The sequence below is a fragment of the Leptosomus discolor genome, chromosome 13 (assembly GCF_034619465.1).
Source record: "Leptosomus discolor isolate bLepDis1 chromosome 13, bLepDis1.hap2, whole genome shotgun sequence".
NCBI classification, from domain to species: domain Eukaryota; kingdom Metazoa; phylum Chordata; class Aves; order Leptosomiformes; family Leptosomidae; genus Leptosomus; species Leptosomus discolor.
In genome coordinates, this window is record NC_141403.1 from 7,091,708 (window position 1) to 7,110,474 (window position 18,767).

At 44.4% G+C, this 18,767-nt stretch overlaps 1 protein-coding gene across 4 annotated transcripts; it reads right to left on the reverse strand.

Moving 5' to 3' along the window:
* Positions 1–5,170: 5,170 nt before the first annotated feature.
* Positions 5,171–18,396, reverse strand: LYPLA1 (lysophospholipase 1). Of its 4 annotated transcripts, none has more exons than XM_086472707.1 (9): positions 18,328–18,396; positions 17,705–17,736; positions 14,816–14,881; positions 13,258–13,305; positions 12,366–12,436; positions 11,708–11,781; positions 10,896–10,997; positions 10,130–10,264; positions 5,171–8,734 (listed from the first exon to the last, which is right to left on the reverse strand). In XM_086472707.1, exons 1-9 carry the CDS (start codon positions 18,394–18,396, stop codon positions 8,681–8,683), a joined length of 651 nt encoding a protein of 216 aa, XP_086328833.1. In that variant the 3' UTR covers positions 5,171–8,680. The 4 variants fall into 4 exon arrangements, with proteins under 4 accessions (XP_086328833.1, XP_086328832.1, XP_086328834.1 ...); XM_086472706.1 differs by having other exon boundaries at positions 10,130–10,306; XM_086472708.1 differs by lacking the exon at positions 13,258–13,305 and having other exon boundaries at positions 10,130–10,306.
* Positions 18,397–18,767: the final 371 nt, after the last annotated feature.

Sequence of the window (18,767 nt, forward strand, 5' to 3'; positions counted from 1 at the left end):
CCCTCACCGTCCCTCCCCTCTCCTGGGGACGCGGGAAGCGGCCGGGGCCGCCGCCGAGCTGCGCGGGCAGGAGCGGGGCCAGGCCGCGGCGCAGCGCCCCGACCCAGCAGCCAGCGCGGCGGCGCCAGGCAGCGCGCGTCGAGCGCCGGCAGCAGGAGCCAGGCCGCGGTGCGGCAAGCCGAGAGCGAGGTGGGCCTGAGCCTCCCACCCCTCCCCAAAAACAGAAGGCCAACGGAAACGTAATTAAACGCTCTGACGGCTTAACGACGTGTCACCCTCTGCTGCCGGCCGGCCGGAGCCTCCCCAGGGCAGAAGGCGGCACCCGCAGGGCGCTCCCCGCGTTGCAGCTTCTCCGCAGCTGGGGCAGGCCCAGAGCCAGAGCAGAGGGTTGGCGGTGTGAGCTTCCGAGGGACGGAAAAGCCCTTCTTCCCCGCAATGAAAAAGGTTTTTCTTAAAATCTATCCCTAAAGAGTTGCGAGGGCTTCCCATTGCGGTTTTAGCGCCCGGACGAGTTCAGTCAGCACCGCAGAGCTGGGGCCAAACCGGCCGAGTATCGCACTGGAATACAGTGCTTCGAGGTCTTAAAGCCAGTCCAAAGCTGCTCTGTGTCCCAGGGGGATGGATAAAGTGCGACAAACACCGTCAACGAAACTCTGTTCCTCGTCACTGTGATCTCTTGTTGAAAAGAACAGCATCGTTAAACTATTTTTGCTGTAAAACAAGAGTTTACTTGAAGAAAATGGTAACCTCATGGGAAGGTTACAGAAAGATTATCTCCTCCTAAGATCCAGCAGGGTGCTTACACGTGCTGCTCAAATCTATCATTAGCAGGCAGTCAAATGCTGCGGATGCCCAGGTTGTAAACTGAGGACTGTAAAATAGGTACGTTTTGGGGAAAAGGTCAGAAATGACGCTGGAGGAAGCGGCGACAGCCAGAACTGCAGCTGCACGGCTGTGTCAAGTGCCCGGCAGCGAGGCTGTCTCGTGCTGCGGAGCCGGACGGAGGGAGGTGGGTTTTGGGCTCTTCTGCATCGTGCTCAACGCACGCAATGGTCGCAGCATCTGCCAGCTGGAAGGCCGGCACGTACAGAGATAGCAGCAGCAGTTAAAATTATTGGGGAGCTGGATAGGATCTTCCCAGGGGTTAGATCTGGGCCGTGAACTGGACAAGCATACAGAAACTTTGCAGCTTTTTTGTTAATAAAAAAAAAAAACAAACCAAAACCAAAGGAACAATTCCTTACAGAAAAGAATACCTTTTCTTCCAGGGATGGATTTTGGGAAGAAAAAAATAAAATAGCAGCACCTGCCCCAATGTTTAAGAAGGGTCATGGCAGCTCAGGTTTAATTCTGTTTTGCCTAGATGCAGCGACCTGGTACCTGTAATCATCGACTCGGGCTAAGACAGACGCTACCCTCAAGTGACGTTTACCACCATCTTTCCCACAAGCCCCGCGGTGACGGAAGCAGCACACGGTGTGCTGGCGGCCCAGCGCCATGGCTGCGCTCCCCAGTAAACCCGCTGGTGCGTGTTTTACAGCAGGTGGGAGCTGGTCAGGGATAACGCCATCAGCTAACTGCAGATCTCCCATCAGTCAGTACGGCTACGTCACACATGTTCGATTTCTGGAATGAAGTATTCCGGTGTTGGCTTCTTTTAAAAATACAACTCAGCACCTTCTTCATTGGAAATGCATGGGAAGCGTTAAAAAATGCAGCTGAATTCTATGAACCTCCAAAGCGTATGGGGTAAGGAAACGACAGTTGTCAATGGAACGCTGTCTGGCGCTTCGGGAAGGCCTGCTGCAGGGCTGTAAGGGGAAAGTGCATCGCACCGAAAGTTTAACAGCTAAACTAATGAAAACAGCGTCAGAGAAGTGTTTCAGCAGGGAGACCACACACTACCCAGCTGGCAATGCACGGCCCTTTTTGCCGATGGGTGCGTTAAAACAAAGCCCGGCGCACGTTATTTGTCCTGTATCAGGATGACACTCAGTTCACTGAGCCAGGACTAACCAGATGCTTTGTATCAGCTGCTCTGTCGCCCTCAGGACGGCTGCTCCTGACCGCAAAGAAATACACAGCACTCTCCACGGCTGTTCTCTTTCAGCCGTTTCTAACCCAAGCAGCTTTGTGCAGCATCGCTCCCTCCTGTAACGTGCCACTGCAAGTCCAGAGGACAGTACGAGAGGGCAAAGAGACCCAAGCCAAACTAGGCAACCTCCTCCTTTCTGGTTAGCTTCTTTCTCCTAACCAAACCCACCAGAAAGCAGAATGAAGGCGCTGTTTGTGGCACGGCATTCACCCCTCACAGCACGTTCTCACCTTCCACAAGGCACCGTGACCTGCGGTGTGCAGGGCTGGAGCCTGCCGCGTGCCGGGCCACCCCACCTCCCGCCACACCGAGGCTTACCCGGCAGGGGCGGCTCTCCTCGGAGGGTGCACATACAAAATCATGTGGGTTTTTGCTAACTAGGATCATCCCCTGTGAGACACCATCTTGAGAAATTTGGGGGGCGAGCAAACTGAATTTGTAGCAGGGGATCTCTGAGCTCAAGGCACTTAAATTCCTTTGTTTTCAGGACTAACATTCTGTATGGAAGCAGCTCCTCTGATCAAGCGTTAACACAACTATGCAAAACACAACATTCACAGCATTCCAAAAGGTTTTATGGAACCCTGTATGATGCCCGTTCTGGTTCTCCTCTTTACTTGAGCCCAACAATGCCTCAGATCTACCAGAGCAGAATTTCAGCTGCTCTCCAGCAGCAAACTGATCCCCGGCCTTGGCGGAAGAGGAGTCCAGCCACAGCTACGTGATGGGACCTGTAACAAATGGAAGTTCCAATTCCTCGTAACGGCAAGATTTTCCTCAAAAATTTCTGAACATGCATCTCAATTACTTGTTTCCATGGTTATTCCACAGATGGGTTGGGGTTTTTTTATTTATTCCCTCACACCAGCTCTAGATGGTAATGGTATGGCCTCAAGTTACACCAAGTACCGTTTTCAAATTCTGGTGTTCGCTGTATGTTATTAAGTTAATTTGCAAAATGTCTTCACTTTTTTCAGCTTAGCAGCAGTAACTGGAAGCATTTAAATATTAAAAAAAAATATTTAAGAAAATGTTACGGTCTGGGCTTTTTAAGGTCACATTACTAGACTTCTGTATTCTCTCATTTTATGTTATTATTGTACTTATTTTTTGTACATAGACTGAAAAAATTTGAGCCTTTAAAGACACCCCCCCCAAAAATAATTTCAATAATAGCAAGCAAATGATTTCAAGGAGAAGCTACTCTAGGAGTTTGCTCGTATTCACAAGGAGGGAACATTCAGACTCCAACTTTTAGCCTCACGGAGACAAGTACCCTTTTGAAAAGAGAACCTGGAACGGCCCGGAGGGAAGTCTGCCTTCTCCACAGGGAGAAGCTAAACCTCCCACTCAGATACCTGAAGCGGGCTAGAAGTTTTAGGTTTTACAAGTTTTGCAGAGAAAAAGGAGGCAATGGGTTGCTCTTTTCTAGTAATTGGAACTAAGAGAAAACCACTATCTACTGATTCCCTTTGTGGATGTCCATTAAAGTGCACAAGTGCTTTGTTTAAGTCAGCTTTAATCAGCTACATCAAAGGCACTTGTTTCACTCAAAGAGAATTAATAAAACCTGTTATCCCAAAGGCAAATAGTGGTCACATGAGAGTGGCAAGCAATGAAAAGAAAGAAAAAGGGAAAAAAAAATCTGGTTTACAGCTATCACTCTTCAAAGAATCTCATTTCCAAGTTAACTAGCAGATATTCTGAAAAAGTCTTGAGTCACCTCCTTCTTTACTTACCCCAGTGGTCTCATACTATACTTGATAAAGTTGAATACAATAGCAGATTGCTGGGTTTTTACTCTGCCAATTCAAGGCCACGTTTCTCCTCACAGTTATCTCCTCAGGGATGCCAGGGCTATAAGTAAACAGACACTGACCATGACCCCAAAACTTTTTCATAAACTACAAACCGACAAATTACTCTGCAGAGCATTGCATCTCTATTGTTACCAGCTATTCGTACCCCTTCAGCTGCCACGACATATCCCCATACAGCACGACGTGCACTTCCAGAGTCATGACCTTGCGACTGTCCTCCACACGGACTCTGGACATCACAGTCTACGGAGACAAGCAGCAGTTTTGTTGCTTTAAACTGCTCGAGGGGAAAGTCTCCCTTTACAGCCTACTCCCTCTCAAGGGTCTTCAGCATCTCTTCCCAGGTAACCTCAAGTTTTCTCTGGAGTGCCCCACACTACATATACCACTGAGCAGCCTCAAATGCTGCAGTTAACCTAACAAGCACATGAATCCCTGACCTGAAAACTGCATCTTTAACAAATATGTTATATATATATATATACACACACACACATATATATAAAACTTCAAAGGCTCCCCAACACCGCAGAACCCCCAGAGAAAGGTGTAGCAGTACACAGGGAGAAGACTTTGCCTCTTTAGTGTCCTACAATAAGGCTACTAGAAAATATTTTCACTTCCTCTGCCTTTCAAAATTACTGCAAATTCCAAGACAAGTTAAAATAAAATTAACCCAGAACATGAAAAAAATCAAAGCATACTTAGCATTCTCTCCACAAGGCAGCAAAACATAACTCACTAAGTGAGGTTTTTTTTCTTTTCAGTAACTACAAATCGTTGTGGTTTTGCATCACACTATCAGGCACACATTACCATGCAATATATTTGCAAGAGGCCTCTGAAGTGCCCATTTCAAGCACACAAAAGCTCGACTGCTTTCAGGTAAGTATGGAAAAAGTCTTTAGTACTTGCCCAATCGCTGACTGAAATTTATTTCACAATGATAAAAAGTGGAAAGATTTTACATTTTCCCTCCTACAGAGATAATTTCCAAAGTTAAGATTTCTTATCATAAACAAAATGAGTAAATGGAGTAAACGACATCTTAGATGTTTATATTAAATATAAATGGCTCACACTTCATAACACAAAGCATTCAGTATTTCTCTGTAAAATGTGGGACAGCAGGCCTTGTACGTATGGCTTCAGTAACACCCTACACAGCTCGTTCTCAGTCATACCCACCGACACAAATAGCACCTCTGCCTAAAAGATGCACCCTAACGATTTCAATGAAGTGCAGTATACTCCATCAGAGAGAACATGTTTTAATTAACAGTTGTAATACCAGTTACAGTGTACAGTACTTTTAACCAATCTACTGTGTTGTAATTATACAAGACAGGAGGAAGAGACCAAATCATACAGCCCTCGCCACAGCACAGACCCCAGTACAGCTTTACCTCAAGAACGGCTGGAAGATTTGGCTTATAATACGTAATTCAACATGTTTATTAAAAAGTGGGCATCATATTCCAACAAGAAGTCAGCCTCCCGACTGCACAGAACCGCAGTCAAATTTAAGTACCATTTTGAAATTAAAAATGCCCTAGGGAGTCACATACCCAGGGAAACAACGTGATCTGCAAGCAAGGTATTTTCATATCGATGCTTTTGCAAGTTTGATAGACATCATCCCCCTTGGGGGAAAGTCTAACATGACAAAAAATAAACTTGATTTTTGGACAGTTTCAAATTGCAGTTTATGAGGATAGGACATTCACATTTAGAACGCTGTCATTCTCCGTCGCAACGGGATATTATGAACCCCCCCCCACCAGACTGAGCTACCATTCAGCCTTAAAATACACGTGATTATGACAACAATCCCAGCACCAAAGCACTGCAGGTAGTGAAGAAGTTCAGCTAAGAGATCAGAGACACAGCTCCCCAACCAGCTGGGAAGTTACAAAAGACAGGAGCTCAAGATACACACTGTAATATGGGAGGAGACAGGAGACATCCTTAAAGCTTCCTCCAGCTTCTGGGCTCTTTAACAACCCCCAACTACAACATACACATACACTCCTGCAAAAAACAAACCCAAACTTGAGAGGAATTCTTCCTAGAATACAGAAATGGAGAGTAAGTCACAACATCTACTTACACTTACTTTGGTAACACAGCTCTTTGTAGATAAAGCAAGCAGCAAAACAACCATACAAAAAACCCCTTGTGATGACAGCTGAATATCTGAGCTCAGTTAGCACATAAAGGGATTCTAGAAAAGCATCTGAAACCACCATGGAGGTGACAGCTGAAGCTGACTTGTATTAACCTGCCTAAGTACTAGAACTGAGCACAAGCTGTGCACACAGTTCACCAACTGAAGAAAGTGTTACAAAGCTAACACACACTAAAGCTGGGACTGATCTTATTTTAACGACTTGGAAATATTTTTTTTAAATCATTCTAACAGAAGAAAGAACGTGTGACACGAGGACACGGTCGATTAGAAGTTGACCAAGACAGCTGAACAGGATTATCAAACAATTTACAAACAGAACAAGAAAATAATAAAGGAAAAATGAGAAGCTTGTGCAAGAGCTTTGGAAACATACCAACGTTCAGGGAATTATTTAGACAACAGGGGAATGAGGATAAAGCTAAAAACTAGGAGAAATAACATATAGTTTGCTTACCAAGTCTGCAATTCAGCAGCATTGCAAAATTAGCTAATGCAACTTGGGAACGACGCCAAGCCAGGACATACTGTTTTCTCAATAGAACTTTGGCACAACTACAGTAAGAATATCATGGTTTCTTCTGTGAGCTAAATTAACTGAAAGACAAATTGTCAGATCTATAGAACAGAGCGACTGAGGGAAAAGACTAATTACACTTCAAAGTCAATAGACATGCCCTCTCAACCGCACAGATGAATTACCCAAAAGTGTCTCAATACCATTTAGAAAAAAAACCCTTTTCCAATTTTACATATTAAGAAATATTCAATAATCCAGAGAAACCGGATTAGAAAAGAACAACTTCCTAAAAATGAAGTGCAATACCTATGAAAAAAAAAGCACTGAACACTGAGAACTCACGCTGGGTGAACAAGTCAGATTTCTGGCAGCAGCTGTGTTAAAGAAGGGATATAAAGGTCTAATTCCCCATTTCTGCATTTGTACTGGCAGATGCCTCAGATGTAAACCCACATACACTGTCAGAGGACCATTTGAGTAAGCTGGCAGAGGAGAAAGTACCTTAAATGCAGGTATGAAGCACACTGCTGACACGACAGAGGCAGCCGAATTAGGAATATTCTTTGCTTGCAAACATATTATAGTATAGAATATTGTTATGCAGCATATTCAGTAGTAAAAACTGCAGTGTATTTTTTAAACATCCCTAGTGTGGTGACGGCCTCTGAACTCCACAAAGAACAGCTTTTTCCAGAAGTAAATCACTGCTTGTAACTTCAAAAAACCTCTGGAGTGTGCATCCATTTCTGCAACCCAGTGTGTTCTAGAATTTTAAGCTTCTGAAAGAAGAGACATTCTGTATCCTGTAGATGTACTTTTTTCCCCCCGTAGTAAGTCTTCATATTCCTAGGCTCTACTGATCTAGGGAAATGTAGAATGATACATCTGAAAATAAAATTCTTTGCTCTGTTTCAGAAAAAAAATCAAGTCTCAACATGTAGTAAAAGAAAGTATTAGATGGTATCAATTTAAAGTTTAAGTAAGTTACATCCCAATTGCACTTATATTTCTATTAAAGTAAAACAATTCACATTTGTCAACGTCTGTGTTACAGATGAGACCTCAACAATACACAAAACTACACAGCTGCGTTGTTTTCAGTTAGCTACTCCAAAGCAAACAGAAGAATCAAAACTATATGCTGGAGCTGCTCCTGTGAAACACATCAACATTTCTACACAAATGAAAGCTACAAAGACAAAAGCACAAGACGAATATTCAGTACAAAACCAGAATTTTTCTTTCAAAACTCAAATTAAAACTATGAAAGCTCAAATTAATCCTATGCCTCTCTTCAGAATTCTGTTCCAAGTCAGCATTTGACATGAGTTTATAGTAATCAAAAAAAAATCCAAAACCAGACAGACAGTAAGCGACAAATGACGGCCTAAGAAGGAATGAGTCCCTTTAGAATTTTCACAATTATCTACTTAGTTAACTGAAAACAGTAAAAAATTGAGGTGGTTTCAATATAAGAAATACCTTCACTGACTTCTAGCCATTATAGAAGAACAACCCTCCTTATCTGGAGTAACAATTAACATTTAATATTTAAAGCTTTATCCTTGGTAGTATTTATTCTACCACCATATGCCCACTATGTTACACGTTGTTTACTTTCTGCATCCATTACATAAAGGAAATGTTTTAATATTTAGTTTTCAATGAGTATTAAGAACAAATCATGTCTCAAGTATGACTAAACTGGTCACATTTACATTCCTCGCTTCAATTTAGCTTTTAATGACTTGTACAAATAGTTTAAAATTCTGCAATCAAAACACATCTGATGTCTTAAATCAGAATGCTTCAGTTATGTTCTCTCATTCTTCCCTAGCTGCCTCATTCGTAGTCCCACCAGTGGATGACTCATACTAAAAAGATTATCATTTATCGTACATGTGTATTATTTAATCCTCATCCTAAGTATAAATTTGCAACACAGTAGTAACACTGCAGGTATAGAAGTAATGCTTCCCATCAGGCGTACGAAAAGATTAACACTCTACCACAGTTGATGCTGGTGTATTTATAGAGAAGGCTTCTCACGTATCGCTTCAGTCTACAGGAGGTAGATGTTTGTCTATGAACTGTTTTACATCCATCATCTCCTGTTTAAAGAGAAAAGTATGGATTAGTTGGAGTTCCCTGCTGATACACATTCACTGACACTAGATCATGTTTCAGCATTTCAGTTATAACGAGCAGCTGGGCTACCAACACTGAGGAATTAGTTACTTAATAAAATCACACCACTCTGCACACAAGTCATGGCTGATAACTCTTGAAGGCACTGTGCACTCAGAAGAGGCTAAAATACAAGACAAAGAGCAAAGACTATTTTCTCTCTCTCTCTGATGCTGAGCAGGCAAGCTACATGTTAACCATCAGCTGATCTGAACAGCACCAGGCTGAGCACGGACAGGATGTCAAAGTAGCTCAGGCCGTAGCTTCGTGACTACTTTAAACCTCAGCAAGTCAGCAGCAGTGTGAAAAGCCAGCAGCTCCCCCTCCTCACCATTCACCTTCGTGATGTCTCCTTCCCTAAGGAAAAAGCAATACAGCCAGACAGACGGGGAAACCAATCCATGTTAAAAACTATTTAATTTTGATTTTTATTAAGTCCATTTTGTAAGAAAGAGCACATTGTTAAAGTATTTGTGTGACAATTCAATGCTATTACTGCCTCAAGAGTGTGAACGTCCCAGAGAGGTTGCCCAAGGGTACAGTTCCCACAACATGCAGCATCCAAGTGAACAAAGTTGCTGCTGCTGACAAGCGGCAGACTTGTCCCTTGCCTCCTCTGCTGTTTCTTGCTCCTACCATTTACTTCGTGTGAGTTCCGATGCTCAAACTAACTACAGCTGCAAAATCCAAAAGCCAGCAGCTTTTGCCATTTTAGCAAGTCCAAACGGTTCAAAGAAGTTTGTGATCAGCTCCAGAGCTGGTGCAGGAAGGCAGAGAGGGCCACGAGGTCAGGAGCAGAGGGAACCAGTCCACTCCCTTCTGGCAGCAGGAAGCCATTACAGCGGCTCAGCTGCCTGCTGAGCCAGAACCAGAAATAGAGGTTCTGAGGCTGCCTCTTCCACAGCGTCAACCCTCCCTCTCCATTCCTTTGATGCCTCCATATATAGAACTAGCAAGATTCTTCTCTCCAAAATACCAAGCCGGGTTTATGCTGTGAGAGTCTGCCTTCCAGTTCAGTGATATTTTTTGTTAGTAAGCAAATAATAAAAATTATGAAAAAAAGAGTATTTTATAGACCAACTAGCCTAGTCCCAGAAACACAATCTTAGGAAGAAGTTCCCACCACACATACAAACTTTTGCCTTGGATGCTTTTTCAGTTACTCAGTCAAACAAGTCAGTAGCATCAAGTGCTTGTTATAAAACAACCAACCAATCAAAAAAAACCACCCACACAAAACCCCCATCTAACACATATTTGTTTTGAGGGGAAAAAAATTAACCATACTCAGCTACAACACCGTATATTAAGAAAATTACCTCAATACAGGAGCTATGCATCATGCCAGAGTAAGTCCTGAAGGTCACGTTGGCTGGATTTATCATACTCTTTAGCTTCTCAACAGTAAGAGAACCGAACATTAAAGGAACCAACGGGTCACAGTCCCCATGGCACTGGAGAACAGCCATCTCCTTGTTGACACCACTGATAGGGCCCTGCCAGGCGTGGAATTAGAGGAGGGAAGAGAAGAAAAAGACAGTGAGTGGAGGTAAGGCTAACATCATTGAGATAAAATAACCCCATGGCACTATGCCCTGTGGCATGATAAATAAGTTGAATTCTGAAGGAAAAAACCACAATGTAAAGCCTGCAAGTTCTTTACAAAGTAAGCTTTGTGCCTGACAACGCATTAAGTTCAAAAATCCTGCAAATAAAATTTTGGCACCCATTTCAGAATGGAAGAACATGATTTCTGGCCAAATAAAAACCCAGACACTTTAAGCACCTGGTCTCTAATAGATAGCGCCGTGCAGATGGAACAAATGGCAAATAGAAAATTCATCTTCAAAGAAAATTTGCTGCATCCTTTCCCAGGAATGTAATTTTATGCACAGATAGCTGCTGAGTACTTCCTCAGCTTCCCTACTTGCCAAACTCTGAAACTCCAGGGCCTTATTTTAAAAACTTCCGAGTTATCACACAACTGTCAGTATCGGGTAATAATGATGGCCACTAACTGCTACACAAGGTACAATCTTCAGATTACTCATTCCCCAAGTGCAAATTAGCTTAGGAAAGAAATACCTGAGGAAAAGAAGTCCGCAGAGGAAGCCAACAGCTGAGGGCTACAACACCTGCTAATTTTTGGTGTGTTGTAAGAGCTGTGTACAGTGATAAAGCACCCCCCTAAGACAGAGAGATATAAGCATTAGAATGGTTACGGTAATGTTCCTCTTAATACCTGTTTCAAGACCTCTGTTTTCTTTTTTAAAAGTCTTTTTCTATTCCAATCTATTCTTCCTAGAACCAACAACTAAAACCAGTATTCCTGTACAATATTTACTTTGCTTTTTCCCCCCCTCCAAGTCGATGTGATCAATTCAGAAGCAAAACAGCAAATTTACCGTAACTAACAGCTGGTGGGAAAAACCCCCACAAAACATGAAATAAAGCACTATCACTCATGACAGTATTATCACTGCTTCAGTATTTTCATTTTCACGCAGACTGGGGACCTACCTACCACAGATGTCTTACAAGTATGAAGGGAATAATTTCCCAAATAAATCCAGACCATCAGATATCTACCAAATTAAAGTTAAATTAAAAATACTAGCGAGATTTTCAAGCAAAGCAATGTATGTTACGTGCATAAAGACTTTATAAATAGACTATTAATTTCAGTACCTTTTTTCTACATGCATGTTCATTTTCCAGTGAATAGTAATTATTTGCACAAAACTAAACAACTTCATTTGTTAAGGCAAAGGAAAACTGACACCTTTTAGAAGCACCTAACATCAGCTCTTCTCAGTTCAAGTGCCTGGATTTCCCTCGTTCGGAAAGCTAGGTTCCTTCCCCAGAAAAAGACACGGTTCTTTCCAATCATACCTTACCTGAGAAAAGCCTCCCAGAATAATTCGATGAGAAGGAATTCCATTTTTTACTTCTTGATCTATCAGTGCTTTAACTGCAACATAAATAAAGGCCAGTAGTTAAAAACCACCCCATGCAGTAGAAAGTCTAGACGGGGAAAGAGACCTTCTCCTGATGTGAACAGAAAGCTAGTGCAAGGAAAATCTAGTCTGCTGTACATTAAAAAGTACTGAAAGACCCAGAACATGATCAGAAAGTCCATGCCACTGTAGCATTTCCAAAGAGAAAACCAGGCAAGGAAAAGCCTCGCAAAAGCCCCACTGCCAGGAAGACGGTATCCTCTTCCAGCTGTCCAGCACCACCAGTGCATGCTCCTACAGCTCTAAGCCACTGTGCTACCCAGAAGCTCTTAGAAGTACGCTGGCTGCCGTGAACATCTCGTATTTGAGCAGGAAGTGTTTGTACTGGTGAACTACTCTACTCAGGAAGTTCAAGGAAAGACAGAGAAACCAAAAAACCAACCCATGCACTTCGCTGAACTTTGATCAGCACTAACACAATATACACATAGTACTTTCCCTAATAATTTTGGTTTTGGAAATCTGTTTCAGACTGATAATTAATTCTTAAGAATACATGGAAGTACTTTCAAGACATAAAAAGTATTCCTAAGCATACCTTTCTCTGCTGCCTGCTTGATCCCAGCTTCATCTTCCTTTGAATCTGGAGAAAGTCCAATGATATCAAACCTTACAAAAATATCAACAAGAGCATTACTCATTAGATCATCCATTCCACTTCCTTAAAAACAAGTAACAAAATTGGGTTATTTTCTAGATAGTAACGTTAGCTGACATATTATTTAGTACCAACCACCCATAGATTACAAGAAATAGTGGACAATCTGTGAATGTGGCTAAAAGGCTCGATCTAGTCAACGAAGCTTTTTGGAGTTCTGGTATCTGCTGTAATTTACTGCAGATTAAGCAGCTCTGGTTTGATATTTACTCCAAAAATACCAGCAGGAATTTCAATTTATCAGTTGCATGTATAAATTAAAATACTGTTTGAAGAAATATAGGAAAAACAAACACAAGTTTCTTAAGGAAAAAAACCTGAAGAGGACTGCTTTAAGATCATTGAAATTACCATATTTTTACTTGTTCTCTGTTCAGAATGGATGTTCTAAAGAGAACCGTTTCCAGGCATCCTACTGACCCACCAAATCTTACTCACTAGTAGCAATAATACTTCCACTCCAACTCTCTACTACTACTGACTAGGAATTCGTACACAACACAGGCTGTACTTGTAAAATAAAGTGGGTTTTGCATTTGAAGACGTACAGGTTGGGCCTGAGGAACAACCATTAGCACAGATACACAAGGAGAATTACAGCGTACCCATGAGACCCCTTGTATAAGAACAGAACTAAAGCAAAAAGTTCTTAATACTTATATGTAATTGAAACCAGCCATTCAGGTTGTTCATGATTTTTAATTAATAACAATGAGTTCAAACCCCTGGTTATCTTTTGATTAGAATCATCTGCAATTGAACAAACACTTACCACGATGGCATAGCCATGTTCATGTTCAGAGAAACCGGCATGACTGGCCTAGAAATGAGAATGAACACCACTGAGATAAGATATATACTGACAATAATGCAGACGCAGTTATGTCACGAAATTACATATCCCTGATTCTGTCTTACTTGTAAACCATAATTAACGTTAGCTACTTTGTAGCGTCTCTTCAAGCAATCGCTCTTGAGCACTGCCAGCCCAAACACACATCATGTTCGGGGCTGAAATACCACTCTCCGTGGAGAGCAAGCAAAACATTAAGGGGCTGCTTTACACACGTGTGTGTGCGTGTGAGAGAGTGCATATACATCACACACATACATCTCTCTCTCTCACTTAGTTATTTCTCACTTTCAGTTCTTTATCCCCGTTCCATACACATGCTCAGTGGATGAAGGCACCCTCACAGCAGCCTCAGCAGACCTCGGGAAGCAGCCAAATGCAGCAGGGTGGTGGACACGAGCCTGGCCACATGTGCCTCTCGCACCAGCAGAAGCTGGGTAAGCAGGGCCTGCCGCACCGCAGGACTCGCGCCCACCCTCACGCTGCTGGACGGCATCTTTTCGCACGTACCAAGACAACAGACCATGCTACAGATCCCATCTGGCTGTAGTTTTAATCTACCGAAATGGAGGAACATTAAGTTTTGCAGGGGAAGACTGAAAGAAGACAAAGGGCAAGCAAAAGCGAGCAGCAGATACTGCCAAGCTCTTTTTGAACAGCTCAGCAAAGCGTGGCCATGTGGTAACATAAATAAATAAATCACAGCCCAGTAACCAGTAATACACCAAAACGTTGCTTACTTATCTCCCTATCATCCCTGCTCCATGTCCCCCAAGACTGTTGGAGCAAAAGACAATCTGAATTTTGTGTTAAAATAAATGAAGATTATACTTAATTAGTTTTTTTCTCATTAAGTAAATACTAGATAGATGGTAATGCTTTATTTACTGACTCCTGACCCTGCTCAGAAGTATGTCACTTCTCAAAGTGCACAAAGACAGCTCAAATTGCATGATTTGCTGAAAATATGAATAACCTGTGAATCTTTGAAACTTGCTGTAGGTAGCAGGGAAATTTCATCTACTATACGTGCACCCGAGCTTTAGAAGTACACGTACCTAACACAAAGTATATTTAATGGTCAGTAAAATACCAAAATTACCCCTTGTTAAGCCTGGATTTTAACAAATGGCTGTTGGGGGGGTGGGGGGGAGCAACAAACCACTCAATCCAGTGAAAACATAAAGTCAAAATAATCAAACTTTGCAGATAAAACTTCCCAAATATGTTCTCAGTCTGAATTAGCAACAAAAGCAAAACACAAATAAAAACGCAGTTTTGCCCTAAAGTAAACCACACAGCAGTTCGTAAAAATAACAAACTATTTAATAGCATCAACATTATTTTAGAGCTTTTTTTTTTAACATAAAAATGAAATGCAGAAACATCCAAATCCCATTTGACTTCATCATCTGTTCAAGTGTCTTGATATGGAACTCTACAGAAAGAGGTAAAACAAGAAAAGTTACAAACTTACGCGTGTGGGCAAATGTATTTTACGTGGGGGCTTTTGATACCTGCGAGGGCTTCTGACCATCCATGCCTGTTAACGAAAAATACATGAAATGGCGTTTCTATTTTGGCTTAGCTCTTATTTCTATGTTGCTGCAACAGCACAGACCAAGTATGAAATACGCCAAATTCGATAGATATAAACACATTTCTAGAATATGTGTACCTCCACCGCAGTGTGCTGTGAATACAGTACTAAACTCCAAAGGCCTGTGCTGGCTCCGAGTGTTTGTTGCACACGTACAGCCAGGGAGACTTTATCTAAGGTGACCGTGACGGCCGCAGCAGCGCTGCAGAAATGCCACTGTGGCTCTGGCAAAGCCTGCCCTGCCCTGGCTGGCTCCACGCTGGGGGCCACAGCTCGGGAACGCAGGTAGCCAGCTGTCAGGCAGCTCTAGCCCAGAGGCTGCTTTGCTGCTCCTGCGGAGTTAGGGCAGCTTCTTTCACAGCCAACTTTGCTTTCTCTGAACCGCATTTCTTCACGCGGGAGAGCAGCGACCGGACAGCTGAGCTACCTCCCCACGGAGCCAACCTCACCAGTCAGAGCTACGAACTCTGGCTCAGCTGGAAGGCTCCGAGATTCAGGCAGCCCTGACAACACCCCAGCTGCAGGCAGCTTCCGCGTCTCAAGCACGTACCATACGACCGCACGGGACACGCGAGGTCTGCACGGCAGGTGAGCTACCGAGCCTCCTGCAAACCAGAAACCTGGGCAGCGTAACTGAAACAAATGGCGCTGAAAGATTCACTCCAGGGCTCATCCAGACACGAACTGAGCTGGACCCAGATCCGAACCTGTGCAGAACCATTGCCTGTGCCTGCGCTTGGCTCTCCAGAACACCCAGTAGTACCTGGATTTCTGGATTTTGCTCATTACTCAGTACTCCTAACTCACCCACTAAACTAGATACTGGAAAGTTGATTCCAAGCAGAAAACACCTTTAACAGATTCACCAGTGACACAGTTGAACTCATCAGACCAACAGCAGACATGCCATAAAAGCACGTTTGGTTTAGTTTTAACTTATTATCATCCTGAAAAGTTAACGTCTGCTACCTAAAGTCACAGGCAGTTCAAACACACCAGTGGCACAGACATTTGAAACACTGGCTGTGTATCTCAGCCTACTTTCTACCAAGACTTTTATAGATACTGTTAACAAGCTGCGGGTGATACTGCTCGCACAATATTTGCGGTATCACAGAAGGCCAAAGAAGAATCCAAAGGAGAAATACAACTGAGAAAAACGAGTCAGGTAAGAATTTGGGGACCTTTTTTAGCCCACTGTAAAGGTTCTTTTGACAAATTTGGAAAGCACCATTGCGTACGCATTTACACAGACTCCTTAGAGCAATCCTCTATGTTGTACCTTTTGCTCAGATTTTGGCAAGTATGTACCAATCTTTACGTGCCATTTATATAGGAGCTATGAGAGAAAAAGAACATAACCTCTGTTAGATACTTCTCAGAGTAAGAAAACCACAGTTGGCAAACTGAAGTGAGCTTTGCGTTAGCTTTGTCACCGAAACGGAAACAACCACATCTGCAGAAGGAATACAATTTTATGCCAAAAAGCAAATCTCTGTGGTTTTTTCCCCTTGCCAAAACCAACATCAACCCGATTTGCAAGGACTCAAATTCCAAAGACTCAAAAGATTCTGCAATCACTTGCTGAGCATTTGGTGCCAAGATACAGGCAGTGCTGCTGCCTCAGCTGCGTCCTACCAGCAGAAACAAAGAGGGATAATGCAAACAAGGTGGTGTGTCAGCACAACACAGGAGAGCAAACAGCTCCCCTTGTAGAACACTGCCAAGTGTGCGGACTTGACTCTCTTTAATTTATTAAGTGTCCAGGTTATGCAACTTTCAATTTTGACAGCTGACTTTTTTTTCTTTTAGCTCTTCAGAAAAAGTTTGTGTCTTTAACACTACAAGTTTCAACCTAGAGACAACATTCAAGTTCCAGGTAACAAAAACAGAGTTCTTAAAAAATATTAGGTAATTTTGCCCATAAGGGAGCGTAACAGACAAAGCATTCATGCTGCTTATTTTCTGTATCTAAGTGGCAATTCCTTTAAAATCTTCCACCAAAAACAGTTTTGGCACACTCCTAACTTGTTAATTCAATGGCTTTAATGACTGTGTGCTTTATCCTGGCACACACGAGCTTCAAATGGAAACATGACGCCTCTCAGAAATTCCCTACTCCTTCCATTTCTACTCAAACACAGAAATAACAGGAAGAAGGCAAACATGGGATTTCACAGCTTATTTGGGCTGGGGTTTTTATTTTGGAGTCTGAAGACCGTATTTCAGATACAGAAATCTGTAGACATCAGGTGACTACTTACAGTTTGCTTAGATAAATCAAGGAAGTCTGGATTTTAATTAAGTATGACAAACTGAAGAAGAAACCATTGACCAACTGCACCTACCAGCAAACCAGCAATCCACAAGTCCGTGAAAAAAACCCACCTCTATATTTAGACAAGCACAGTAACAACCAGGAACCCACTCTCTGGAAAGCAAAAGATCAGAAATGCACAGACTTCTTTTTCCACCAACTTTGACTCAAGAACAAGAGAGGGATCCCATTCAGACCAAAATAGGTCAGTGATTGAAAAGAGAGAAGAAAAAGCTTTTGAGGACTTATGCTGGGAAATTTTAAATAAACAGTTGGCACCATCATTCCAGCGTATGTGAAGTTCACTCAGTTGTTAGCTGGTACATTCAATAAAGGGCAAAATAAGAAGCTGAAGTGATTTTTACTGCTCACATCCTTAAACGTGCAGCCTTCTATTTGAAACTGTAATCACTATCTAACAAAAGTATGTAACTGATCAGAATACGCACCCGGTATCTCCCAATCCATGAAGAAAAATGACCTAAAGGAAAAAAAAAAAAAAAAACAAACGCAGTGGTGTAAGATCCTGGAACACCCTAACCCTCGCACTCCAGACGCCCACCCAGGATCGCTCACAGCCCGGAGCACGACACGACTTTCTCCAAAGAAAACTCAGCCTCGCTCACTCCCCAGCCCAGCCCAGCCCAGCCCAGCCCAGCGCTCCCCTCCCCGGCCTCCCGCCGCCATCAGCGGGTGCACCCCGCCCTCCGCCGGCACACGCCGCCGCGGGGCCCCCGCCGGGCGGCACCGATGACCTTCCCCTGCCCGGCGCTCACTCCAGCCGCCAAGGGAGCGGGACACCGGGGCCCAGAGCGGCCCGGCTCTGGCAGGAAAGTAACGGGAGAGACCTGTCAACCTGCCCGCCCCGCCATACCCCTCAGCCCGGCCGGGCCGGGCCGGGCCGGGCCTGACCGCGGCCTCACCGCCCCCCCACCCCAGGCCGCGGGGCCGCTGCGACCGGCGGGGCTGCCGCCCCCCCCTCCCCCCTCCCGGAGCTGAGGCCGCGGCGGAGAACAAAGCGGGGCGGGGGCCGCCGCCTCCCCGCGGGTCGCCCTCCCCCACCCGCACTCACGGCAGCCGTCGCCTTCCTGGCGGCCGGGACGATGGCGGGGAGCGGCGCCGACATGTTGTTACCGCACATACACCGGGCTGCGAGGCGGCCAGCGGGACACCGGCCAAGAGCGGGGGGGAGGCGGGACGGGCGCCGGGCCAGGAGGGCGGGGCAAGGCAAGGCAAGGCAAGGCAAGGCGACGGGGTGGGAGGGGCGCGGGGGGGCGGGCAGACGGTAACCGGGGCGGGGGACCGGGCCTGGCGCCCACAGCCCCGTCCCGCCCGCGCACCGGGCAGCCTGTCCCGCCCCCCACGAGGCCATCCCCGGACGCGATTGGCTGCTGCCGGGGTGGCGGGACAGGTGGCCTCAGGGGCGGCTGAGGGGAGCTGCTGCCTCTGCCCGGGGGCGGGAAGCGCTGAGGGAAAAGATGAACGCGGAGCCGGTGCGGCCACCCGTGGGTC